Source organism: Thamnophis sirtalis, unplaced genomic scaffold (genome assembly GCF_051295495.1).
Source record: "Thamnophis sirtalis isolate CommonGarterSnake01/CBP01778 unplaced genomic scaffold, rThaSir2_p1.2 scaffold_3, whole genome shotgun sequence".
NCBI classification, from domain to species: domain Eukaryota; kingdom Metazoa; phylum Chordata; class Lepidosauria; order Squamata; family Natricidae; genus Thamnophis; species Thamnophis sirtalis.
In genome coordinates, this window is record NW_028261383.1 from 175,078,012 (window position 1) to 175,104,262 (window position 26,251).

The 26,251-nt window shown below is 46.4% G+C and overlaps 3 protein-coding genes across 4 annotated transcripts in view; 1 reads left to right on the forward strand and 2 right to left on the reverse strand.

Annotated features, from left to right (window-relative positions):
* Positions 1 to 12,790, forward strand: part of TRIP10 (thyroid hormone receptor interactor 10) — a 99,116-nt gene extending 86,326 nt beyond the window's left edge. The window contains exons 12-15 of the mRNA XM_087711042.1: positions 4,562 to 4,694; positions 5,312 to 5,436; positions 7,692 to 7,822; positions 11,611 to 12,790. Coding sequence (XP_087567168.1) covers positions 4,562 to 4,694; positions 5,312 to 5,436; positions 7,692 to 7,822; positions 11,611 to 11,762 — 541 coding nt within the window. The 3' untranslated portion in view covers positions 11,763 to 12,790. The remainder of the gene's footprint in view (positions 1 to 4,561; positions 4,695 to 5,311; positions 5,437 to 7,691; positions 7,823 to 11,610) is intronic.
* The window catches only part of FARSA (phenylalanyl-tRNA synthetase subunit alpha), a 350,543-nt gene continuing 331,331 nt past the window's right edge, over positions 7,040 to 26,251 (reverse strand). The window contains exon 13 of the mRNA XM_087711021.1: positions 7,040 to 7,115. Coding sequence (XP_087567147.1) covers positions 7,055 to 7,115 — 61 coding nt within the window. The 3' untranslated portion in view covers positions 7,040 to 7,054. The remainder of the gene's footprint in view (positions 7,116 to 26,251) is intronic.
* The window catches only part of LOC106554267 (breast cancer anti-estrogen resistance protein 3 homolog), a 34,903-nt gene continuing 24,107 nt past the window's right edge, over positions 15,456 to 26,251 (reverse strand). For both annotated transcript variants that reach the window (XM_087711006.1, XM_087711007.1), the window contains exons 6-10: positions 26,132 to 26,247; positions 23,220 to 23,391; positions 22,449 to 22,560; positions 19,831 to 20,022; positions 15,456 to 15,892 (exon numbers count right to left, since the gene is read on the reverse strand). In XM_087711006.1, the coding sequence (XP_087567132.1) occupies positions 15,741 to 15,892; positions 19,831 to 20,022; positions 22,449 to 22,560; positions 23,220 to 23,391; positions 26,132 to 26,247 (744 nt within the window). In that variant the 3' untranslated portion in view covers positions 15,456 to 15,740. The remainder of the gene's footprint in view (positions 15,893 to 19,830; positions 20,023 to 22,448; positions 22,561 to 23,219; positions 23,392 to 26,131; positions 26,248 to 26,251) is intronic.

A 26,251-nucleotide genomic window follows, 5' to 3' on the forward strand; every position in this document is an offset into this window, starting at 1 on the left:
CTTCAGCTTGTCCAGAATGCATCCGTGCGAGCAATTGTGGGTGCACCCCGATACACCCACGTTACACCTATCCTCCGCGAGCTGCACTGGCTGCCCATTGGTCTCCGGACTCGCTTCAAGGTGCTAGTCGTTACTTTTAAAGCCCTACATGGTATCGGACCTGGGTACTTGAGAGACCGCCTCCTGCCAATTACCTCCCTTCGACCAATCAGATCCCACAGATTAGGCCTCCTCCGGATACCATCAGCCAGCCAATGTCGACTGTCGACCCCCCCCCCAGGGGAGGGCCTTCTCTGTGGCTGCTCCGGCCCTTTGGAACGATCTCCCCATGGAGATTCGGACCCTCACCACCCTTCAGGCTTTCCGCAAAGCCGCTAAGACCTGGCTGTTCCGGCAGGCCTGGGGCTGATGAGTTCCCAGCCCCACTCGAATTGTTGATTGTTGTGTAGTTTTTAATTTGTCTTTGTATCCTGTCTTGTTTCGTTCATTTTTGTATTGTCCCCTTCTCCATATGTTTGTTCGCCGCCCTGAGTCCCTCCGGGGAGTAGGGCGGCATACAAGTCTAATAAATGGAATGGAAATGGAAGAATCAGTGATGTGCACACATTTGTGTTACCATTTTGCTTTCTGAAGCTGTTTTGAGCCACAGCAAAGCCTCCCCTACTCTTGCCACATCTCTCCCTTCCTGGTCCTGCCTCCTGCCCACCATTCAAAGGTCTCTGGGCTACTAGAACCCTTGCCAGCCTCCTGGATTGCAATCTGCTGCGCTGGCAACAGCAAATGTTCCGTGAGATCAAGCAGGCGGTGGAAGAAGAGATGAGGACAGCTGAGTGATGAGGACAGTGACTTGCTGCGGCATCTGAAAGAGAAAAGAAAAACCACTCTAAGAGCTAATACTCACTGTGGGATGTACAGGAGGTGCACTCTCCTGCCTGCCTCCTTGGTCATGCTCTCTGCAACCCAGGACTGGGAACATCTCCTTTCCCAGGGTCTTTGTAGGCTACGTTGGACTTAACTTTGTAGGAGATTTTGAGACTAGGCCAAGATCTGTGGTCTAATCCAGTGTTTCTCAACCTTGGCAACTTGAAGATGTCTGGACTTCAAGTCCCAGAATTCCCCAGCCAGCGAATGCTGGCTGGGGAATTCTGGGACTTGAAGTCCAGACATCTTCAAGTTACCAAGGTTGAGAAACACTGGTCTAATCCAACGAAGAGATCTCTAACTTTTTTCTGCGTCTTTGCTACAAAGCCCTAGTAAAAAACCAAAAAACGCCCATGTGATGGAGGTGGCTAGGAACTAGGACAATAAGGTTAGTTTGAGAGAAAATTATGAGTAATCCAGGGTAGGTGCAAGAACCAAGAAATAAAAGTTTTGTATGTCGGAGAAAAGCATGCTACTTCTTTAGAGCCAAGGTGGCGCAGTGGTTAAATGCAGCACTGCAGGCTACTGCTAGATCAGCAGGTCAGCGGTTCAAATCTCACCGGCTCAGGGTTGACTCAGCCTTCCATCCTTCCGAGGTGGGTAAAATGAGGACCCAGATTGTTGGGGGCAATATGCTGACTCTCTGTAAACCGCTTAGAGAGGCCTGAAAGGCCTATGAAGCGGTATATAAGTCTACTGCTATTGCTATTGCTACTTAAAAGTAAATGTGAAGGGAGAGGTGCAGTACAGCATTTGGCCCAGAATCCCACAGGTAATATTTGCTCCAAATGCCACTCCGTCAACTTCTCCAGCAATAGATTTCATTGGACAAAAAAGGGTAAAGCTTACCCCTCAGTTATTTTTGTTAGGTATAAATTACTGATTGTACAGTTGTAGAGACTAACCTGATTTTGCATTTAATAACCGCAGCAAGACTGCTGGTGGCGCAATACTGGAAGAAGGAAGATTTGCCTACTATTAGCAATAGCAGTTAGACTTATATACCGCTTCATAGGGCTTTCAGCCCTCTCTAAGTGGGTTACAGAGTCGGCATATCGCCCCCACAGTCTGGGTCCTCATTTCACCCACCTCGGAAGGATGGAAGGCTGAGTCAACCCTGAGCCGGTGAGATTTGAACAGCCGAACTGCAGATAACAGTCAGCTGAAGTAGCCTGCGGTACTGCACTCTACCCACTGCGCCACCTCGGCTCTTCCCAAGAATGGACATTAAAAGTAACAAACCTAGCAGAGATGGCTTAAAATATCAGCATATCTCGAGGACCACTCAAATGAGAGATATAAACTGGAGTGGAGAAGATGGATTGACTATACTCAAAATAAATACGTGACTAAGAAATTCCAGATAGTTTATGACTGAAGAAACAAGGAATGATATAATCTGTTTAGAGCTAGCCTAGCAAGGAGGAGTTAACGCTCAAATGAAAGATGATACTAACTTTTTTTTTTAAGTTCATCTTAGAATATCTTTGTTAAAGGTTTATACCTTGTATTGGTTCTGGGAAGGTTTGGGGGGGCTTGGGGGGGAGGGGAGGGGGAGGGAGGTAAATATTTGTAAAAGTTTTTTTTTTCAAAATTTTCAATAAAAACAGAAAGGACAACTAGTCAGTGCCAAGAAAAGAATCTAGTTAGTATGTTAAATGTTATGGTGTATGGTGGGTCAGGTTGAATCCCTATCAAACATTATTCCTTACATGATTCCTTACACTGCCACCAGGAGGCAGTGTGCGACCAGTTTCACCCTTAAAATTCAGTGTACATTGAGCTAAGTTTAAAAAACACCATTTTCATTTTGAGGGTGGTCCCCTTTCTTAAGATTACTTTCTTGCAGGTTTTCATAGCTGTCCTGATCCTGTGTCTGTCACCCATTTGGGTGATGTAGAGTCAATAACCAGCTAGGCCATCATGGCCCAGCTGGCCAGACCGAACCTCCTCTTCCCCCATTAGGAGTGGGAAGCCAGCTAATAGCAGTAGCAGGCTGGACATTCCCTACTTTCTACCAGTTTCAAGTTTCAAGTTTATTAGAGCCAAGGTGGCGCAGTGGTTAAATGCAGCACTGCAGGCTACTGCTAGATCAGCAGGTCAGCGGTTCAAATCTCACCGGCTCAGGGTTGACTCAGCCTTCCATCCTTCCGAGGTGGGTAAAATGAGGACCCAGATTGTTGGGGGCGATATGCTGACTCTCTGTAAACCGCTTAGAGAGGGCTGAAAGCCCTATGAAGCGGTATATAAGTCTACTGCTATTGCTATTGCTATTGCTAATTTGTATGCCGCCCACTCCCATAGGGACTCTGGGCGGCTCACAACGGACAAGAAACATTTAAAATTTAAAAATAGAAATAAAAACATAAAAAAATACAGTATTAAAATTCACATCACCCATTCCATCTACCACCCGTACATTCCGTCGGTTGCCCATTTTACAGGGGGAAAAGAGAAGTAGCAGAGTGGGAGTTTAATATGTGTTTTTTTTTCAGAAATCCATCTGCGCTATTAATCTAGGACAATGTTGCAATGGTTCCAGAGCTTCCAGAGGTGCAAAAAAACCATCTGCCCTGTGTTATAAATACATGCTTAATTGTGCCGTGGCTTTTTAACCATTCGTACACTGTTTTAACATGTCATTTGCCCCATTACAAAGATTATCAAGAGTTTTTATTTTCTGTAATTTATTTCACAAAAGCTGCTGAAAATCACAAGATTAATAAACCCAATAATTAATAACTGCTTAAAATAATAAATCAACCCATTATTGTGATGGAGCAAGTTTGAATTCTGTCTTAGAGGATTCCATTTTCCAAAGCATCCTCCGGGGAGGGAAAAGCTGTCCAGAGGAAGAGAGATGTTCCTGAGAAATTCCCAAGTCCCAGCTCCCCACATTTTTTTTCAGGGTGGGCACCCAGAATATCCTCTCCCTAATTAAACCATTTAGGTACCTCAGATAGTAATCCAGCATGGTTACTTCACCAGCACCTTGAGTTGGGACTGAACACCCAATCTGTGCAAACCTCAGAGAACAGATACTAAATTAACTGGTTTATGCTAAGCCAGTTAACTTGGATCAGCAAGCAAGCCACTATTCCAGCTGTCGCCTCTGAGTTTAAAGGGCACTTTTCTGTCCTACTATAGTTGTTGATAATTAGTTTACTAATCCTAGGATGTTCTTTTAATTCATAAACAATTAACTGCTGATTATCACTGATTATCAGTGCATTTTCTCACACACAGCATTTACTGTAATCGTCCTTTGCAATTTTCCACATTTAATTTTTCCACCGCTTTTAATTGGTACAGCTGTTAGCATTTATGATAATTCAGTGAAACTGAAGGAAAGTACTCAAGTTTACAAAACTTCGGTCAATATGTTTAAAGTATAGAAAGATTCTTGATTGGTAGAAACAGCTACCTTTATAGCAATAAATAAATAAAATAAATTTGGTGGGTGGGGGGAGGGTGGGCAAATCAAGCTAACAAGATAATCAGCAATATTTCACTAACTGTTTATTAACACTAATTGTATTAATGGAGGCTTGCTTCTGTTCCAAACATTTTGAGCTTTGATTGCCCTTCCCTTTTGTCATCTACTCTGCAGTAACAATTTGTGCCCTCTTCCTTGTTTCAGGGATGCCTTAAATAAGATGAAGGATGTTTACCAAAAGACACCACAGATGGGAGACCCCAACAGCTTGGAGCCAAAGATCTCAGAGACCCTGGGCAATATTGAAAGGTTGCGTCTAGAGATTCAGAAATGTGAAGTAAGGACTTACTTACTTACTTACTTACTTACTTACTTACTTACTTACTTACTTACTTACTTACTTACTTATTTATTTATTTATTTATTTATTTATTTATTTATTTATTTATTTATTTATTAAATATATTTATATGCCGCCCAATCCCGAAGGACTCCGAGCGGCTTACAAAAAAGAAGGGGGAAAAAAAGAGGAAAAAAAGGGAAAAAAAGACAGTTTAAAATCACAAAACCACATGCATTCATTCTAATCGGGGCTGGATCTCAACAGTGAGGTCAACAGCTCCAGGCCTGCCGGAACAGCCAGGTTTTAACAGCTTTCCTGAAGGCCATGAGGGTGGGTATGGTCCGGATCTCCGGGGGTAGCTGATTCCAAAGAGTCGGGGCAGCCACAGAGAAGGCTCTCCTCTGAGGGCCCACCAGCCGACACTGTCTGGCTGACGGCATCTGAAGGAGGCCCACCCTGTGGGATCTCACCGGCCGCTGGGAGGAGTGTGGCAGTAGGCGGTCTCGCAGACCGCCTTAGCATTGCATTAGCATTGCCGGCAGAGATCCCAGGAGACAAATCCTCTGCAGGGGAGCCGTAATCCACGCCCACCTTTTTGGCCTCTCTTATAGGCTTGGCTGGCGGATGCCGAGAGCAGGATGCTGAGCAACCGCCCAGACGCAGTTACCCGCTATAACCGCCACGTGGATCCTGCCAGTGCCCTGAACAACAACAACTGCACCCATGAAAAGGACAGGTGAGAGCAAGCAGTCAAAGAAGGGCCACTTTGAGGTTCCTAAGATGGGGCCGAGACACTCGCACCGCAGTTCCAGCTGCCGTGGTTCCTCGGGAGTCATCCCGGAGAGTGTGGCGCTGATCTGCAGGATTCCTAGGTCTTTCCTCAGGATCCGGCCAGTTGCTCCTCCTCTCGAGCAATTCTGAGTCTTCAATGAAGTTAGAACTGGATTTGAAGGGAAAAGACACATCCTGTCCAGGTTTGAGGTCACTTTTTTCCCCCCTTTCCACAAGAAGCTGGAGACAGATTTCTTTCCCCGACAAAACTTTTTATCTACGAAAACAAATAGTCCTCGTTCATCACAATTGGGAACAGCAACTTGGCTGTTATGCAAAGTGCTCAACAAAGCAAGAATCATATAACCATAACTGTATGAAATGATTTTTACTTCATGTTTCCTATGCTTTACACAACCAGAAGGATACGTCCTCCAAAAATTAGGAAGAGGAGAATTGATATTTGTCTCATTCATTGGACATTCATTGGAAAGGAGGAGGATTACAAGAAAGTGGGGAGGACACCTGCAAAGGAGTGTGTTTTGTGGATATTTGCCTAGCACACACACACACACCCCATATAGGAGGCAAATAAAAGCCTCTAGTGTGAAACTGCTTAGGATCCGGTCAGTTTCAGGCAGCAGTTACAGCTACCTTGAGTTCTAATCCACTCACTCACTCATCCACCCTCAATAATTAAGTCGAGGGAGCTCATCTTCTTAACTTTTAGGGATGCGCTGTGTTGGAAAGAAAGATAGTTCAGGAAGCGATTGCTTGTTTAAACGATCTTTCCTCTCTGCGATGGGAAAGGGGAAAAAAGTCAGGTGTTAACAGTGCAATGGCAGACGCCCGACTGGAAGAGAGACAGTGCAGAGACCGTAAATGCGGGCATGAACATTGCGAGAGCAAACACAAGACAGTTGCTAAACAAGGTCTTCCTGATGCATAAAATGTCTCTCATGTGCCTGCGCATAAAACAACCGCTAGCATATCCATCCTCAGGAGACAGCATAAGATATGGCCTCCTGGGGAATGTAAGAGTAGGAGAGAGGGGAGATAAGGGAGGATGAGGGGAAGGGTAAAGGGGAGGAAGGGGAAGGAGAGAAGGGAAAGGAGAGGAGGAAGGAAGGAAGGAAGAGAAGAAAGAGAAGGAAGGGGGGAAGGAAGGAGGGAAGGAAGGAGAGAAGAAAGGAGGGAAGGAAGGAGAGAATGTAGGAGAGAAGGAAGGGGGAAAGGAAGGAGAGGAGGAGAGAAGAAAGGAGGGAAGGAAGCAGGGAAGGAGGTGGGAAGGAGAGAAGGAGAGAAGAAAGGGAAGGAGGAAGGAGGGAGGGAAGGAAGGAGGGAAGGAAGGAGGGAAGGAAGGAAGAAGAAGTAGGAATGTTGTAAGATAAGATGGAGTTATGGGATGGTAAGAAAGCAATTTCAAGTATATTGTCAACTGTAGGGAAAAAATGGTTATAAATACATATTATTAATAACAGTTATGAGATCATATAATTGTGAATGTATATATGAAATTAATAAATTTTTCAAAAAATAAAAAGATACGGCCTCCTGTTCCGAGCCAAAGTTGGCTTGTCCTTTTAATTGAGATTGAGATTTAATGGATTTGTATGCCGCCCAATCCCGAAGGACTCTGGGCGGCTTACATAAAAACAATTTTAAAATACTAAAAAATTTAAAATACAAAGAACAGGACAAGTTAAAAGAACACAACATGCACTCAATTCTTAGTGGGGCTGGAACTCAATCAAGGATCAACAGCCCCAGGCCTGCCGGAATAGCCAGGTCTTAATAGACTTTCGGAAGGCCGAGAGAGTGGGGAGGGTCCGGATCTCAGGGGGCAGATCGTTCCATAGGGCCGGGGCAGCTACAGAGAAGGCTCTCCTCCAAGGAGCCGCCAGACGACATTGTGTAGTCGACGGCACCCGGAGAAGGCCCATCCTGTGTGATCTTATCGGATGCTGGGAGGTATGTGGCAGGAGGCGGTCACGGAGATATTCCCTAGAGTGAATCTATTCACTAGTGACGTCAAGAAAAAAGAGAGATTGATAAGTCCCATCAGGAAGGCCAGTTGAAGCTTTCTTACAAGAAGTAATGTTTTATCTTCATTACGATGGCGTCAGATTTGCTTTTCCCTGCATCCCCTTCCTCCCCCCCACCCCACCCCCGGATTGTAACGCCAACAAAAATACCCAATACTGGCTTTTCTCCTTCTAGCCCGGACACTACTCATTCTATCGAGAGCCAGGACACGCTCAACCAACCCATTTACACAGAGTTTGATGAGGACTTTGAAGAGGAATTGGGCTCGCCCATCGGAACCTGCGTGGCCATGTATCAGTTTGAAGGTATAGCATCTTGGGAAGCTTCAGGAGTTGCTGTGTTTGTGTGGAATAGCTGAAACGAGAGGCAAAACATGTACCCTTTTGGTTCGGCTGGCTTAGAGGGACTGCCTTGTAGCAATAGCAATAGCAGTTAGACTTATATACCGCTTCATAGGGCTTTCAGCCCTCTCTAAGCGGTTTACAGAGTCAGCACATCGCCCCCAACAACAATCCGGGTTCTCATTTCACCCACCTCGGAAGGATGGAAGGCTGAGTCAACCTTGAGCCGGTGAGATTTGAACCGCTGAACTAGCAATAGCAGTTAGACTTATATACCGCTTCATAGGGCTTTCAGCCCTCTCTAAGCAGTTTACAGAGTCAGCATATCGCCCCCACAGTCTGGGTCCTCATTTCACCCACCTCGGAAGGATGGAAGGCTGAGTCAACCTTGAGCCGGTGAGATTTGAACCGCTGAGCTGCAGATAACAGTCAGCTGAAGTGGCCTGCAGTGCTGCACCCTAATGGATGGATGGATGGATGGATGGATGGATGGATGGATGGATGGATGGATGGATGGATGGATGGATGGATGGATGGATAGATAGATAGATAGATAGATAGATAGATAGACAGACAGACAGACAGACAGACAGACAGACAGACAGACAGACAAGAGACAGACAGACGGATAGAGATATATAGATATATAGATAGATAGCAATAGCAATTAGACTTATGTACCGCTTCATAGGGCTTTCAGCCCTCTCTAAGCGGTTTACAGAGTCAGCACATTGCCCCCATAGTCTGGGTCCTCATTTCACCCACCTCGGAAGGATGGAAGGCTGAGTCAACCTTGAACCGGTGAGATTAGCAATAGCAATAGCAGTAAGACTTATATACCGCTTCATAGGGCTTTCAGCCCTCTCTAAGCGGTTTACAGAGTCAGCATATCGCCCCCAACAACAATCCGGGTCCTCATTTCACCCACCTCGGAAGGATGGAAGGCTGAGTCAACCTTGAGCCGGTGAGATTAGAACCGCTGAACTGCAGATAGCAGTCAGCTGAAGTGGCCTGCAGTGCTGCACTCTAACCACTGCGCCACCTCGGCTTGTGAAATAAATACACCCAGTAGAATGGGATGTATTATTCTTCGTGTCTTGTGATTTTGCTTATCTTGGGAAAGGAATTCAGATCTGTCACTTTTAGGCTTTTACTATCTCTTTCTCTCTGCCTCTCCTAGCATTATTTCCTAATCCTGCCTTCCTCTCTTCTTTGCCCCCCCTCTCAAAAAAAAATGCATGATTGGTTCTCTACCAAAAATTGATTTAAAACCTGCAGTTCCAATTACTTATATAAAATAATTTGGCATTGATTTAATTCATTAGATTTAGACAGAGTCCAAGTGACTCCTGAACAGAAATGCTTTTTTTAAAAAAAGAAAAGATTATTCGAGTTCTTTAAATCCCAACCTTTCACTCGAGATGTGAGGTTAACCATTCTGGGCTGACATTCTTAGCCATGTACATATCTCACTTTTATGGGCGTTTAATGCAGTATTTCTCAACCTTGGCAACTTGAAGATGTCCGGACTTCAACTCCCAGAATTCCCCAGCCAGCATTCGCTGGCTGGGGAATTCTAGGAGTTGAAGTCCAGACATCTTCAAGTTGCCAAGGTTGAGAAACACTGGTTTAATGGTAAACAGGCTTCTGTTCAGAAGAGCAATCACAACTGAGTTGTCCAAGTTTCAGCATGAAAGAGCCCACAGCTCTTCACTAGTCTTGCCCAGACTATTTTTAATTGCAGTTTTTACCACAAAGGATTAGGAAACTGCTTTTCAAAATACCTAATCGTGAAAGCTTGCATCCTCAGAAGGCACAATTATATGTGGGGGGGGGGGGGGTGTTTGGTGCGTGTATGTGTTATTTGCACCATGGATGTCAGTGGTGGGTTTCAAAATAAATTTGAACCTACTCTGTGGGTGTGGCCTCCTTTGTGGGAGTGGCTTGCCGGCCATGTGTCCTGGTGGGAGTGGCTTGCCGGCCATGTGTTTTCTCTCTCTCTCTCTCTCTCTCTCTCTCTCTCTCTCTCTCTCTCTCTCTCGTTCGTTCGTTCCTTTTGTCTCTGTCCCTTTTTCCTTTTTTTCTTTCATCTCTCTCACTTTTTCTTTCTTTTTTCTTTTTTTATTTCTTCCTTTCTTCCTTTCTCTCTCTGTGTGAGTCTGTTTGTGTGTGTGTGTGTGTGTGTGTGTGTGTGTGTGTGTCAGTGGTGGGTTTCAAAATTTTTTTGAAACTACTCTGTGGGTGTGGCCTCCTTTGTGGGAGTGGCTTGCCACCCATGTGACCTGGTGGGAGTGGCTTGCCGGCCATGTGTTTTCTCTCTCTCTCTCTCCCTCTCTCTCTCTCTCTCTCGTTCCTTCCTTTTGTCTCTGTCCCTTTTTCCTTTTTTTCTTTCATCTCTCTCACTTTTTCTTTCTTTTTTCTTTTTTTATTTCTTCCTTTCTTCCTTTCTCTCTCTGTGTGAGTCTCTGTGTGTGTGTGTGTGTGTGTGTGTGTCAGTGGTGGGCCACACCTACAGAAGAGGTTTCAAAAAAAATTTGAACCTACTCTGTGGGCGTGGCCTCCTTTGTGGGAGTGGCTTGCTGGCCATGTGACCTGGTGGGAGTCTCTCTCTCTCTCTCTCTCTCTCTCTCTCTCTCTCTCTCTCTCTCTCTCTCTCTCTCTCTCTCTCTCTCTCTCTCTCTTTCCTTCCTTTTGTCTCTGTCCCTTTTTCCTTTTTTCTTTCATCTCTCTCTTTCTTTTTTTCTTTCTTCCTTCCTTCCTTTCTCTCTGTGTTTGAGTCTATGTGTGTGTGTGTGTGTGTCTGTGTGTGTGTGTTTGTGTGTGTGTCTCAGTGGTGGGTTTCAAAAAAAGTTTTGGAACCTCTTCTGTAGGTGTGGCCTGCTTTCCGGGTCCACTGGTGGAACCTCTTCTAACCAGTTCGGTAGATTTGACGAACCGGTTCTACCGAACAGGTGCGATCCTGTAGGAACCCACCTCTGAATGCATGTCAATAGTCCTTTTTTCTCCAAAGAGCTATCGCTTCCTCCTAGTCTCAAGAACAGTGCTGTGGAGGGAGCATCCACTAAGTGTGTCTCTTTTGTTCCACACTTGGGGCCACAACGGTGACAGCGTTAAGGCCACAGTGGCAAGTGTTAAGTCTGTCTTAATAACAATTTTTAAAAATAAACAGGGCACAGTATTCATTTGATTCCCCCCCCCCCCGCTGCATTTTCTGTGAATGTAATTTTTTTCCATCCATTATAATAAACAGCACAGTAAACTGCCAACTGCAGAGAAACAGTTTTGAGTGAAAAATATTATCGATGCCTGAAATTTTGAATTAGATAAAAAGACTAAGCACCGCTTAGTCTACGATGGGCTAGGTAACTCCTTAGTCTGATTTACCAAGGTGGCGCAGTGGTTAAATGCAGCACTGCAGGCTACTTCAGCTGACTGCAGTTCGGCTGTTCAAATCTCACCAGCTCAAAAGTTGACTCAGCCTTCCATCCTTCCGAGGTGGGTAAAATGAGGACCCGGATTGTTGTTGGGGGCGATATGCTGACTCTGTAAACCGCTTAGAGAGGCCTGAAAGCCCTATGAAGCGGTATATAAGTCTAACTGCCATTGCTATCCTGCTTTAAAGTCTTGGCACATCACTCACCCACCCCAATTCTTCCCCCGGCGGCTGCTGATGGTTTGAACAGTTTTGCCCCCCCCAGGTATTCTCGCCTTCAACTAATCCATGCCCTTTCTCCTTCGTTTGCTCCCCAAAGGTTCCAGCGAGGGCACCATCTCCATGCAGGAAGGCGAAGAGCTCCACCTGATGGAGGAAGACAAAGGCGATGGGTGGACCCGTGTGCGGAGGCGTAGTAAAGCGGGCGAGGGTTACGTCCCTACCTCCTATTTGCGACTGAATGCGAACTGAGTAGGGGGGGGGGGGGGGGACGGGACTGATAGCCAAGTTCCAGGAGCTGCACCAACATCCGTCTCTGGGATGGAAGAGAGGGTTGGAGTTTCAATTGCCTGGAAACAGCTCCGTGATATTTGCTCTGGCTGAGACGGTTAAAAAAAAGGAAGGAATTTGCACCAAATCACTCTACTGCAAGACAAGAACTGACTAGCAGAATATGACGGCTGTAGCCAGCTGAAAGCAAGGCCTCCTCCGATGGGGAGTACGAGAGGGGGGGGGGGACGGGGTTGACTTCCAGCTAGTAACTGCTCCTCCTTTCCTCCACTATCTTCATGGCAGAGTTACAAAACGTCCCGTAGGAATTTACCCTTCAGCCAAAGTAGATAAAGAAAAAAAACATGTGCAATTTTTGCACACAGGAAGATTCCTGAATTCAACGGCTCTGGACTGTGGTTGTTGCCCCGTCAGATGAAATGCGGCGCTGCGGTAGCAGAAAGGATCGCGGTTCCTATTTCAAGTAGCGGAGCTGGCTGTCCCTCCTTTCTCTGCCAGGTTGGCCAGAGCAAAGGGCGTTTTTTCTCTCTCTCCAGGGAAAAAGCTTCTGCTTTTATGCTGCGTTCAGTAGACTTGTGTCCAAATCTCAAGGGGATTATGGGCGCTTGGGAATCGGTATGTGTGTGTGTGTGTGTGTGTGTGTGTGTGTCCATATTCAAGGAGGAGACTGGGTTTGGATTAGAAAGCCTGGAATGTGTCTCCTTAAGATTGCTGCTATGCCTGTTCTTTTGACTAGAAGCAGAAAGGGCGGGGTGTGTGTGGAGGATAGTTGCTGGCCACACCAGTCACTCCCAGTGCTACTTCAAGTGTTCACCATAGCTGTCTTGTCCGAGGGCCACACTGGTGCCAGACCAACATCTCTATATTCTTTCCTTGAAATGCACTTTATCGTTTTTCTTGGATTTGATTAGCCCGGCTCCTTCAGCCACTCCAAAAGTGCCTGCGCTAGAATCACCCGGTTTGTTTCCCCCTTGGGAATACATGACACCGGTAGGAAAAACCAGGTGGCTCTGGCCTCTTCCTCTTCTGCCTCGGTTTCTTTTAAAGAAGACACTCGTGTATTCTTAAGTCGTTTTATACAGTGACCAATTTGTTTTACCATTCGGTTTGACACGTTCCCGTAATCTGTCACGTAGCCTCGGCTCTTTATCCCTCCAGCCTTGGAAGGAAGGGGAACAAAACTTTGTCTCTCCCTTCTCTCTCTCAAGATGCAGAATGTATTTCTGGGTGCCTTTTACACTTTATGTAAATAATAGGGGAGAGTGGGGGGAAAATTAATTAGTGGGTGCCTGTGCAGTTGCCTTTTCGTCCCTCTGGACTCCAGGCGTGGACTTTTTTTAACATCTGCAACATTTACGTCACTGTTTGGGAGCTAAAGGATGATCCTCTACCTTTCCGTTGTGCAAAGTTGACACCACAACGGGAGTGAGAACTGGAGGAAAAATCAAGGAGGCAAACGCCACAGGAAGCCAAGGCAGCCGACAGCACAAAAGTTGGGGACAGAGAGTGGGAGGGGAAGGAGGAAACGTGTGTGTTGTTTGTCTGACACTGGACCAGCACTATTGGTAGACCAGTTGGGGGAATGTTCCCCCTCACCTCCACTTGTGCTCAACTAGGCAAAAGTGCTTCTGTGCAAAAGGATTGTTCGTGGATCTGGAGAGGGGGGGGGGCGAGTACTGTCCACGTGGATTGGGGGGTGGGGTGGGGGGGAATGCCTTACTATGGAAGTAGCTGCTAGCGTCTGCTGGAGAAATAAAAACCGAAGAACTGCACTGCGTCAGACCAAAGACTCATCTAGCGTTGTCTTCCCTTCCCATTGTGGCCAAGTAGAAGGATCCACAACTATAGCAATACTTTTCTGTTATGTTCCTCAGCAAAAGAGAGAAAGAGTGAGTGAGTGAGTGAGTGAGTGAGTGAGTGAGTGAGTGAGTGAGTGAGTGAGTGAGAGAGAGAGAGAGAGAGAGAGAGAGAGAGAGAGAGAGAGAGAGAAGAGAGAGAGATGATGTGGTTAGCTATGGGTAACTTCATGATTCTTCATTAAAGTTATCCAAGTTGGTGGCCATCTCTGGCCACGGGGAATCCTGTTTGAAATCTTTTGTCATATCCAGTTCTTCAGTGACTGGCTTTGGATGCTGGGGAAAACCTTTCATGAACTTCCACTGGTATTATATTAAAAGAGATACATATAAGCTTTCTCCCCGCTTGAACTGCTGTCAAGGTGTTGTAGGTTCCACCACAAAACCGCGCTCGACTAAACCGCGCCCGACTAAACCGCGTAGCTGACGTCATCAACAGGGCGACAACAGCGCGGAGACAGAAGCACGCTGTAAACTCTAAACCTAAAATTAACCCCTAAACCTAAACCTAACCCCTCTAAACCTAACCCTTAACCTAAACCTAACCCTTAACCTAACCCTAAACCTAATCCTAACCCTTAACCTAACTCTAAACCTAACCCTAAACCTAACCCTTAACCTAACCCTAAAGCTAACCCTAAACCTAACCCTTACCTTAAGTTAAATCGGCTTGCTTTCAAAGCGCTATTTAAAGCACCCTTCTTTCTCCACGCTGGCTGTTGTCGCCCTGTTGATGACGTCAGCGACGCGGTTTAATCGGGCGTGGCTTAGTCGAGCGTGGTTTTGACGGGTCACGGGTGTTGTATAGGTAAGGGAGAAAACCCTTCTTAAGTCAACCTCTTGTCAATAAAAGTACTTTCCTCAAGTACCGTTCAAGTTGAAGAAAAATTCTGGAAAGACCAGTGCAAGTTTCTTTCCATGTAATAAACTCATACTTTAATAAAAAAGGGGAAAATATTAACTGCAGAATTCAGCCCTGCATAACGGAATCATAACTATATAAAAACAGGAAAAAATATTCCAACTGAGGAAGGATGCTTTTCTATTCAGGAGGGATTCTTGGAACCCGTCTAACTTGGATATGAATGGATTTAAACTTTTGGGTGCAGATAACAATCCTGTTGTGTTGTGTTGTGTAGTTTATTTATAGGCCGCCCTTTTCCCTGAGGGGACTCAGGGCGGCTTACAATCAAAAAAGGAAGGGGAGTGTAGGACAATACAAAAAAAAGAAATGTGCACAAAGTAAATTAAACTATAAAACTCAACATTCACTCAGCATTCGGGAGGGGCAAAATAAGATTATCCCCAGGCCTGACGGGTTAGCCAGTTCTTGAGGGCTGTACGGAAGGCCTGGACGGTGGTGAGGGTACGAATCTCCACGGGGAGATTGTTCCATAGTGTCGGAGCCGCAACAGAGAAGGCTCTCCTCCGAGTAGTCGCCAGTCGGCACTGACTGGCGGATGGAATACGGAGGAGGCCAACTCTATGCGATCTGATGGGACGCAGGGAGGTAATTGGCAGAAGGCGGTCTCTCAAGTACCCAGATCCACTACCATGGAGCGCTTTATAGGTGGTGAGTAAGACCTTGAAGTGCACCCGGAGACCAACAGGTAGCCAGTGCAGCTCACGGAGGATCGGTGTTATGTGGGCGAACCGTGGTGCGCCCACGATCACTCGCGCGGCCGCATCCTGGAAGCTGTGATTTTCTGGTTTGGGGGTCTGTTAAACCAATGCTGTGAAATTTCTAAATCGGGCAAGAATAGGCAGAGAGCAAAGTTATTTTCATAGCACATATCAATTAAAAACAATCCGCTACTTTCTTTATTGCAGGCTGGCTCCTTTGCATAGGTTAAAAATGCTTCCAGATTTCTTCTTCCCACAGCCCTGGCCCTGTTGATCTAGAAGGAATGCCTACCCCGGAGGAGTTCCTCCTGCTCATTCATTCCTTGGAAGTTTCATGCCGGTCAACATCTCATTCTGGCACTGAGTGATCCTCCTCTTACTCATCATCTCTGCCACCCCGTTGCCTTGCATTCCAGCTGGCCTGGCCGAGGGGGAAGGGAGGAATACTTCTCCCATGAGTTCACTCTAGTTTCTGAGAAAGCACAGTCAAGATCCGTTCAAATTTCTTGTGTCGTTCACGCCGTTCTGCCTGCGCTCCTTTACAGCCCCAGAATAACCGAAGGGAGAACTCGGTCTGAAATACTTCCAGGAGTTCTGGAGTACTCTGGAATCCTGGGTGGAGGAAAGGATGTAAAAAGGAAAACATGAGCTGAATCCGTGGCCTCAAATCAGTACCACGCAAAGGGCCCATCCTATTATTAGCTAACTGTCTTCTTATGATGTGTCATCTGCTAGTGGGAAAGGGATCTGCTAAGCCAGGGGTCTCCAAACCTTGGCAACTTTAAGACTTGTGGACTTCAGCTCCCAGAATTCCTCAGCCAGCTGGCTTGATGGTTTATCAATGGTCTCCAACCTTGATGGTATATCAATGGTCTCCAATCTTGGCAACTTTTAGACCTGTGGACTTCAGCTCCCAGAATTCCTCAGCCAGCTGGCTTGATGGTTTATCAATGGTCTCCAACCTTGATGGTATATCAATGGTCTCCAACCTTGGCAACTTTAAGACTTGTGGACTTCAGCTCCCAGAATTCCTCAGCCAGCTGGCTTGATGGTTTATCAATGGTCTCCAACCTTGATGGTATATCAATGGTCTCCAACCTTGGCAACTTTAAGACCTGTGGACTTCAGCTCCCAGAATTCCTCAGCCAGCTTTGCTGGCTGAGGAATTCTGGGAGTTGAAGTCCACAAGTCTTAAAGTTGCCAAGGTTGGAGACCCCTGTTCTAAGCTACACATACCAGATTCAGAATAAGACTGAACCTCCAGTAAGAGAAGGCCAGAACAAAAAGGATTAATATAACCAATGTAGGTACAGTTGTTTTGTGACAACTGAGCCCGGAATTTTGGTCTTAGGCTGTGGTGGTTATAAGTCAAGTCACCACATGGCTGGACTCGATTTTATGACAGTCATTAAATGGGTCACAAAGACCCATGTGAATCAGGGGTTGCAAGTCCAAATTCAGTTTTATACACTTAAGCGGGCCAATTGCCAAGCACCTGAAATGTGGCCACATGACTTTGGAGGTGGTGGGGAAGTTGTAACTTCGAGGAGAAACTATAAATTTAACTTTTCAGGGCCCTTGTAACTTCGGTTATTAAGTGACCGGTCGTAACTGGAGAACTATCTGTATAACAGAATTATTTACTCCAGAATAATACAATGACACTCACACCAAGGCTGGGTTTAAACACCAAGATAAGCTATAAAATAATAGCAGTAGCAATAGCAGTTAGACTTATATACCGCTTCATAGGGCTTTCAGCCCTCTCTAGGCGGTTTACAGAGTCAGCATATCCCCCCCACAGTCTGGGTCCTCATTTCACCCACCTCGGAAGGATGGAAGGCTGAGTCAACCTTGAGCCGGTGAGATTAGCAATAGCAATAGCAGTTAGACTTATATACCGCTTCATAGGGCTTTCAGCCCTCTCTAAGTGGTTTACAGAGTCAGCATATCGCCCTCACAGTCTGGATCCTCATTTCACCCACCTCGGAAGGATGGAAGGCTGAGTCAACCTTGAGCCGGTGAGATTAGCAATAGCAATAGCAGTTAGACTTATATACCGCTTCATAGGGCTTTCAGCCCTCTCTAGGCGGTTTACAGAGTCAGCATATTGCCCCCAACAATCCGGGTCCTCATTTCACCCACCTCGGAAGGATGGAAGGCTGAGTCAACCTTGAGCCGGTGAGATTTGAACCGCCGAACTGCAGCTAGCAGTCATCTGAAGTAGCCTGCAGTGCTGCATTTAACCACTGCGCCACCTCGGCTCTTCAAAGTAAAATAACTTCAGTTAAAATAAAATGAGTTACTTTAGAGATTAGGAATATGGTACCCAGAGATGCCATGCCACCAGATACCTCATTTTTTTTTAATAATAAAGCAACTGCAATAATTAAAATCAACCAGCTCACGAGATTCCAATCAAGAGTTGGAGGATGTATGTTCTCATTTTGAGATTTTGGCTTTTTAAAAGTTGACATCTGGCCAACCTAGTTTGTGGCTTGCTATGTCGCGGGTCTGCCATAATTTACTCTTAGAAAGCTTGAGCTACTCGTTTCGCTTAGCGAAGATTGAAAAGTGACTCAGAAAGGCGTGTAGTATTCAGATATGAACTAAGCAAAAATGCTTCCCTTCTGGAATGAGCACCGCCTGCCACACCTTTTTGGCATTGGTGCTGCAGCTGTTCAGGCTCAAGAAAACACGTCCAAGTTAAGGAGGTGTGACAGGATGTGACTGTGTCACCGCCGGAAACCAGCCAAGCATTTTTCTGAGCCACGTCACTATCCTACAAACCCAGGAAAAGGCTTGTGTCCTTTATGGAGCAGCCAAGTCGGCACAGTAAGAATGCCCACTTTGGATCTGACTGCTACACACTTCTAATAGCCGAGGTGGCGCAGTGGTTAGGGTGCAGTACTGCAGGCCACTTCAGCTGACTGCTATCTGCAGTTCGGCGGTTCAAATCTCACCGGCTCAAGGTTGACTCAGCCTTCCATCCTTCCGAGGTGGGTGAAATGAGGACCCAGACTGTGGGGGCGATATGCTGACTCTGTAAACCGCTTAGAGAGGGCTGAAAGCCCTATGAAGCGCTATATAAGTCTAACTGCTATTGCTAATAAATCATTAACGCATACAGCATGCCGAGCATTTTACTTTCTTAAAACCACAGTGGAATTTGCAACTTTGGCAGCAAAGCTGGGAAAATAAGAGTGTGCGTAAGGCAGTCCCACTGGATATCATCCACGGAGTTCCCAGCCAAAGTTCTTTGCAATGTTTTAAGGGGCAGAACTTCCTGTGAGGCACCCACCACTGGCTAATCACCAACCTACTCAGTGTGGTAGGAGCAGGGTAGAATTAAAACAGACATTTTGACAAGACATCTTCGTAGTGCAGAAGAAATCCAGCTGGTACAAGTCGCGCTTGCCTAAAATCACGGCTGCTTTTAAAGCTACACAGGCCAGCCAAGACTAGCTGTTAATAAACCATTGCTGGATCATATTTCCATCACCAAAATAGCTATAAAGTTCAGATGGGTGGAGTTTTCATGGGTTAGAAACTTATCCCAAACTTTTATTTAGCAGCTCAAGTCAGAATGCAGCGGGCTCCTCCTCATTTTCTCCCAACAACCTTCCAAGCCGAGGTGAGAGAGAGAGAGTGAGAGTGAGTGAGAGTGAGAGTGAGAGTGAGAGAGAGAGAGAGAGAGAGGAGAGAGAGAGAGAGAGAGAGAGAGAGAGAGAGAGAAGAGGTGGCGCAGTGGTTAGAGTGCAGCACTGCAGGCTACTTCAGCTGACTGCAGTTCTGCAGTTCGCCTGTTCAAATCTCACCGGCTCAATAGCAATAGCAATACATCCTCCAACTCTTGATTGGGATCTTGTGAGCTGGTTGATTTTAATTATTGCAGTTGCTTTATTATTAAAAAAATGAGGTATCTGGTGGCATGGCATCTGTGGGTACCATATTCCTAATCTCTAAAGTAAGTCATTTGACTTTAACTGAAGTTATTTTACTTTGAAGAGCCGAGGTGGCGCAGTGGTTAGGGTGCAGTACTGCAGGCTACTTCAGCTGACTGCAGTTCGGCAGTTCAAATCTCACCAGCTCAGGGTTGACTCAGCCTTCCATCCTTCCGAGGTGGGTGAAATGAGGACCCAGACTGTGGGGGCGATATGCTGACTCTGTGAACCGCTTAGAGAGGGCTGAAAGCCCTATGAAGCGGTATATAAGTCTAACTGCTATTGCTATTGCAAGATAGATAGGACTGAGAGGATAGCCCAAACTCTCAGTGAGCTAGGAATGGCTTAGAACAGTGTTTCTCAACCTTGGCAACTTGAAGATGTCCGGACTTGACGGAGTTGAAGTGTTGAGAAACACTGGCTTAGAACCTGCCTATTCCAGTGCAGTCCACCACGACTGACAGCTTTCTTCCGGGCTGCTATTCATGCACCTGTATTCCACGCAAGAGGACACCTGGATGCTCACGAGCCAATCTGAGCTGAACAATCTGAACAACCAAGGTGCATAGATAAAGGCCAGCTATGACAGCCAAGAGCAGCCCCCACCTTGAAGTCTGGCCTCGGCCCTGAGGCCATAAGCACCAGTGTTGGTGGCAACAAAGCGAGCTGCTTCCAGCGTCCGCAGGAGGACCTCACACGTCTCCTCGTTGTCATCCCACAGTTGCTCTCCTTCCATGAGGCTGAGAAGTGGCAGGATATGAGGAACGGCGACCTCCTTTGGGGAGAAGGCAGAATTCCCTGCAGGCCACAGACAATAATAAGCCTTTTAGATCACAGACAGAATTACGGGTAGTCCTTATTTAACAACTCTTCACAATTGCAGCAGTAATGTATCTTGCATTTATTATTATTATTATTACAAATAACTCCAAGCAACAAATGTTGCTTCCTCCTATTGTTCCCCCACAACAACAGCCCTGTCAGGTTGGTTGGGCTGAGAGAAAGTGACTGGCCCAAAGACACCCAGCTGGCTTTCAGGGCTGGGCCAGGACTTGAACTTACAATCTCCCGCTTTCTAGCCTGACGCCTTGACCACTAGACCAAACTGGCTTTGCAATCAACCCTCGCACGTATGACCTTTGCAGTGTGTAAAGTGTGTTAGAGCCGAGGTGGCGCAGTGGTTAGTGTGCAGTACTGGAGGCCACTTCAGCTGACAGTTATCTGCAGTTCGGCGGTTCAAATCTCACCGGCTCAAAGGTTGACTCAGCCTTCCATCCTTCCGAGGTGGGTGAAATGAGGACCTGGATTGTTGTTGGGGGTGATATGCTGACTCTGTGAACTGCTTAGAGAGGGCTGAAAGCCCTATGAAGCGGTATATAAGTCTAACTGCTATTGCTATTGCTATTGCTAAGCTCACCGGCTCAAGGTTGACTCAGCCTTCCATCCTTCCGAGGTGGGTGAAATGAGGACCCAGACTGTGGGGGCAATATGCTGACTCTGTAAACCGCTTAGAGAGGGCTGAAAGCCCTATGAAGCGGTATATAAGTCGATCTGCTATTGCTATTGCTAAAGGAAGGGTGAAGTAAAATCAAACACAGTTTTTGTTTCACTTAGCAGCCATTTTGGTTAACAACTGAGTTATCAGCGTCAATTGTGATCCCCAAATGAAAACTATCTGTAAACATTTTAGGGGAAAGCCTGTAAGCTGAGAAAGTGTGATTTTAATTCAGTTTAAGGCATATTTTTTATTATTAATAATCAAATTTACATACCGTAGCTACCCATCTCACCAAAGGAGACCTGAGTGGCTTGGACGTTTTCCAAAGGTTCTTCCTGTATTTGTTTAGAAGTCTGACTGATAGGGAAATCACCAACCTTTGGCTGCTTATTAGATTATGGACAGAAAGTTTGGAAAACAGTCCTGCTCAGAGGAGTGCATTCATGTACCATCAACTCACGATGGGCAGCCTTTCAAACGCTGCTCCATTACATGAATGCACCCCGATCAAATGGCCGCGAGATTTAAACAGAAAGGAAGGAAATTCAGGGCAGACATCGGGAAGAATGTCCCGACTCTCCCAGCTGTCAGCCAGAAGAACTGTCACATGAAGTGGTAAGTTCTCCTTCACTGCAGAGGTCTTCAAACAGCAGCTAGATAATTATCGATGAGAGGTATTCAAGTAAATTCTACTCTTAAGGATTGCTTGGATTCCACTGTCTCTTCCAAATCTTTGACTCTATGGAAAATACCACTCTTTGCACCTTGGTAAGAAGGAATTTCACTTAATAGGAATATATAAACAGTGCCAACGTTATTTCCCTTAAAACAGCAATCTGCCCACTCTGGAATAAGTATATATGACCGTCCAGATACACTAGAACTATTCCAACTTCCCATTTTTGCAGCAATTAAAATACTCCCCAAGAACTCTCAACAAGAACTCAAACTGCCCAGAGTCAAGGTAAGCAGCACATAAATTAATAAAATAAAATAATAAAATAAATCCTCCCTAAGTTGCGTTTTAGGGCTATAGAATAGAATAGAATAGAATTTTATTATTTGTATGCCGCCCTTCTCTGGGAGGACTCAGGGCGGCAAACAATTCAAGGGGGAAAAAAGGGGAACATAAAAAACAAAATACAAATAATAAAAGTAGACAACAGTCACACAACCATACATGTCGAGAGGGGAGGGAACTCATCACCCCCAGGCCTGCCGGCAAAGCCAAGTTTTGATGGCTTTTCGGAAGGCCTGGAGAGAGTCCGAATCCCTGCGGGGAGTTCATTCCAGAGGGCCGGAGCTGCCACAGAGAAGGCCCTCCCCCGGGTAATAGCAAGGTGGCATTGGCTGGTGGATGGCACCCGGAGGAGGCCAACCCTGTGAGATCTAATGGGTCTGTGGGAGGTAATTGGCAACTTCAAATGAGTGCAAATAGGGATACAGCTATTTTAAAAGGGGTTCCATGAATACTTAATATATTTAGCTCATGAAACTGTTTGCTGTCTGAAGGAGTTTCCGATATTACATGTTTCCAATATTACGTGGAAACTCCCCAGATGATTTCTGCATGGTGATATATACACCACGGAGCAGTTGAAATCTAAACTTGACTTCCCAAACGGTTGCTCCATCTCAGATGCAAGTAAAATTGTGTCCCCGGTGCACAATGGGCTGTTTCTAAAGGTTGCTGGCTCCTGAGCGGCGCATGAGTGCAAGGCCCTACCTTCAGCCCTGTTCAGATTTCCCAAGAGAGGCTTAAGCTCCTTCTCATACACGATGGCGCTGGCGGTGTGGCTCTGGCGCAGATGCCTCCATGTTTGCTCCAGCCGGGCGATCTGCAGATTCACAAAACGGGAAAGAAGCATAAACAGAGCTGCCCGCGCAGCCTCTGCAGTTCAGAGTGGGACGAATGGCTTGGCCAGGTACTTAAGCTCTACTTTAATAAAGAAAGAGACGGGGATGTATATACAGTAAATATTTACATTTCGGTAGATTAAATGCATTCCATCCTTCGTTCCAACAGCAACATGTGGACTGAAACCAGAGCTAGCTTTGTTAGGTGAGCTGTTTCCGATCAAGTATCTGAACTCAAACCATACTTTTCCATCTTCTCTGGGTGGTGCATCTTAGGCGTGTCCCGGCAAATGCGCGCACGACAAAACCGCGCCGACAAAACCGTGGCGTTAAAAACCGTGACGTCATCAACGCAACGTCATCAACGCAGCGACAACAGCGCGACGACAGAAGCGCGATTTAAGGTAAGGGTTAGGTTTAGTGTTAAGGTTAGGGTTAGGGTTAGGTTTACAGCGCGCTGTTGTCGCCGCGCTTCAGCGCTCATTTGCCGGCACGCTTTAGAACTCGCGGTTTTGTCACCGCGGTTTAGTCGGGCGCGCTTTTGTCGTTCGCCCTTTTGTCGGTGAACCCATCTTAGGAGCACAAGGCTAGCCTTGATCTTTGGCTCTCCTCCCACCCAAGCCCACCGTCACCCCCTCACCTGTGGCAGCTGAAGAGCTTTCATCACTGCCGAGAGGGCAAAGAGGTCCCCAACTGGCCTCCACAGCTCCACGGCTAGCTGGATGACCTTGTGGAGGGTGGCAGCCCGTTCAGCCGCTGACCCTGTACAGCCCAGGATGTCCACAGCAATGCCCAGAGCTATGAGATGGTGCCTGAGGATGGGAAAGAGAAAGCACAAGAAATGCTGGTGCTGTTGCAACTCTCAAATACCTTCCGGCACATTTTGTCACTGCCATCTGGGAAGAGTCTCACTCAAAAGCAATTAACAGGATTCTGACTTGCTGCTCTACTGGCAGACCAGAAGCCAGGAAGTGGCCCAGATCAACTTTTCCATGTTCATCTGAGCTGCAGGAATATCTTCCTTCCAGGGGTGGGTTTCTCGCCCCGTTCCAACCGGTTCGGTTGGAACGGGGCCGGCGGCGTCCTCGTGCACACGCACAGCGCACGCATGCATACTAGCGTCTGTGCGATGCTCCAGCTGCTCCTGGAGGATCGCGCAGGCACTGTATGCGTCCTGCGCATGCGTGGAAGCGCAGAACTCGTCAAAACCGGGTAAGGAATGCGGGCGGGAGGGTGGGCCCTTCGCCGTTCCCGGAAGTTACTTACTTCCGGGTTCGCCGACCAACCGGTTCGCGGGGACTGCCGCGAACCGGTTGAAACCCACCCCTGCTTCCTTCCCTCGGTCCACGGTGCAGACCCCGGAGATGTTCTGCTGCAGAATAATGCCCTAGTTGGGCCTTTCTTTGTATACAGTGTTAAATAGATTTGATTGGGGAAAGCCGTTTATCAAGCACTCATAATTCCAGCAAATGTCTTCTCAAATTGGGCCTTGGAAGGACTAGCTAGGTTTCATCACCACAATGATCCACTACTGAGCACCTGCAGGCCAGGGAGTGGCCCATGTGCATCTCCCTCCTTTTGCTTTTGTCTAAAAGGGTTTTTATTCGCCAGCTGCAGGCTGATGTAGATACTATGCAGGGAATGTGGCCAGAGGGGAGGGGAAGCAGAGTCAGCAGTCAACTATGAAGTGGCCTCCTGAGAATGACTGAACCTTTGTCTTCAGGATTTTATGCTCTGCCCTCCCAGAAAGTCTGTTGTTTTTAATTCATTTTAAATTTTTTACTTTCTAAATTAAAAAAAAAAATGATTTCTATACCATTAAATCTTCAGAAGATTCACAGCGTGTTTGCAAATAGTTGTAACAGAAAAATTAAAAGCAGTGACAGCAAGTAGATTAATTAAAATAAAATGGAAACACTTAACAGTAAGCAATAATTAAATTACAGGTAAGTCCTCAACTTACAATCATCTGTTTACTGACCATTCAAAATCAGAAGGACCCTGAGAAAAGTGACTTAAAACTGGTACTTGCTGCACTTAAAACTACTGCAACATCTCCAGTCGCAGGATCAAAATTCAGGCAGTAGGCAATTAACATATGTTTATAGTTGCAGCATCCTGGGGTTACGTGATCACCATTTCCTACCTTCCCAACCAGCTTCTAACAAGCAAAGTCAATGCAGGAAGTGGAATCACGTAACAATCGCTAGTCGTTACTTTTAAAGCCCTACGTGGTTTAGGACCTGGCTACCTGAGAAACCGCCTCCAGCCATTCACCTCCCAACGACCAATAAGATCGCACAGGTTGGGCCTCCTTCGGGTGCCGTCGACCGGTCAATGCCGGCTGGCGGCCCCCCCGAGGCAGGGCCTTCTCTGTAGCGGCACCAGCCCTGTGGAATGATCTACCTGCAGAAATCCGGACCCTTCCGACTCTCCCGGCCTTCCGGAAAGCAACCAAGACCTGGCTGTTCCGGCAGGCCTGGGCTGTTGATTAATATCCAGCCCCACTTAGACTGAATGGATGGTGTATTATTTTAATAATTGTATCTTTTCTTAAATTTTTCAAATGTCTTTTTTATCTTGCTTGTGAGCCGCCCAGAGTCCCAATGGGAGTGGGCAGCATACAAATTCTATTAAACTTGAAACAATCCCATAATTCACTTAACAACTTAATTCACTTAATAGCCTACCAAAAAAAAAGTTGTAAAATCGGGCATGACTCACTTAAGAACCAATTGACTTAGCAAGGGAAATCCTGGCCTCAATTGTGGTCATAAGTTGAGGGCTTTTAGCAATAGCAATAGCAGTTTGACTTATATACCGCTTCCTAGGGCTTTCAGCCCTCTCTAAGCAGTTTACAGAATCAGCATATTGCCCCCAAAATCTGGGTCCTCATTTCACCCAGATAGATAGATGATAGATGATAGATGGATGATAGATAGATAGATAGATAGATAGATAGATAGATAGATAGATAGATGATAGATGATAGATGGATGGATGGATGGAGGGAGGGAGGGAGGGAGAGATAGATAGATAGATATAGATAGATAGATAGAGAGAGAGAGAGAGAGAGAGATAGAATGGATAGATAGATAGATGATAGATAGATAGATAGATAGATAGATAGATAGATAGATAGATAGATAGATAGATAGATAGATAGCAATAGCAGTTCGACTTACATACCGCTTCATAGGGCTTTCAGCCCTCTCTAAGCGGTTTACAGAGTCAGCATATCGCCCCCACAGTCCGGGTCCTCATTTCACCCACCTCGGAAGGATGGAAGGCTGAGTCAACCTTGAGCCGGTGAGATTAGAACCGCTGAACTGCAGATAACAGTCAGCTGAATTGGCCTGCAGTACTGCACCCTAACCACTGCGCCACCTCGGCTCTTACTCTTTACTCCATCAGTAGTAGTGAACTGGCACCTATAATACATCCTCGAGAGACAAACAAGCACATTCTGGAGAACACCCACAGATACGTATACACCATTTCACAACTTCCTTCTCTGGCGCCTGCCAGCCACCACAGAACTTCAGTCGGTACCTTTCCAGCAAGTCCTTCCGAAACTGATGCCCTTGAGGCAGGGTTATAAGCTCCAGGCCCGAGCTCACCCCCATGGCCTTCTGCTGCTCTTTAGATACTCCAATGATCCTCAACGCCTGT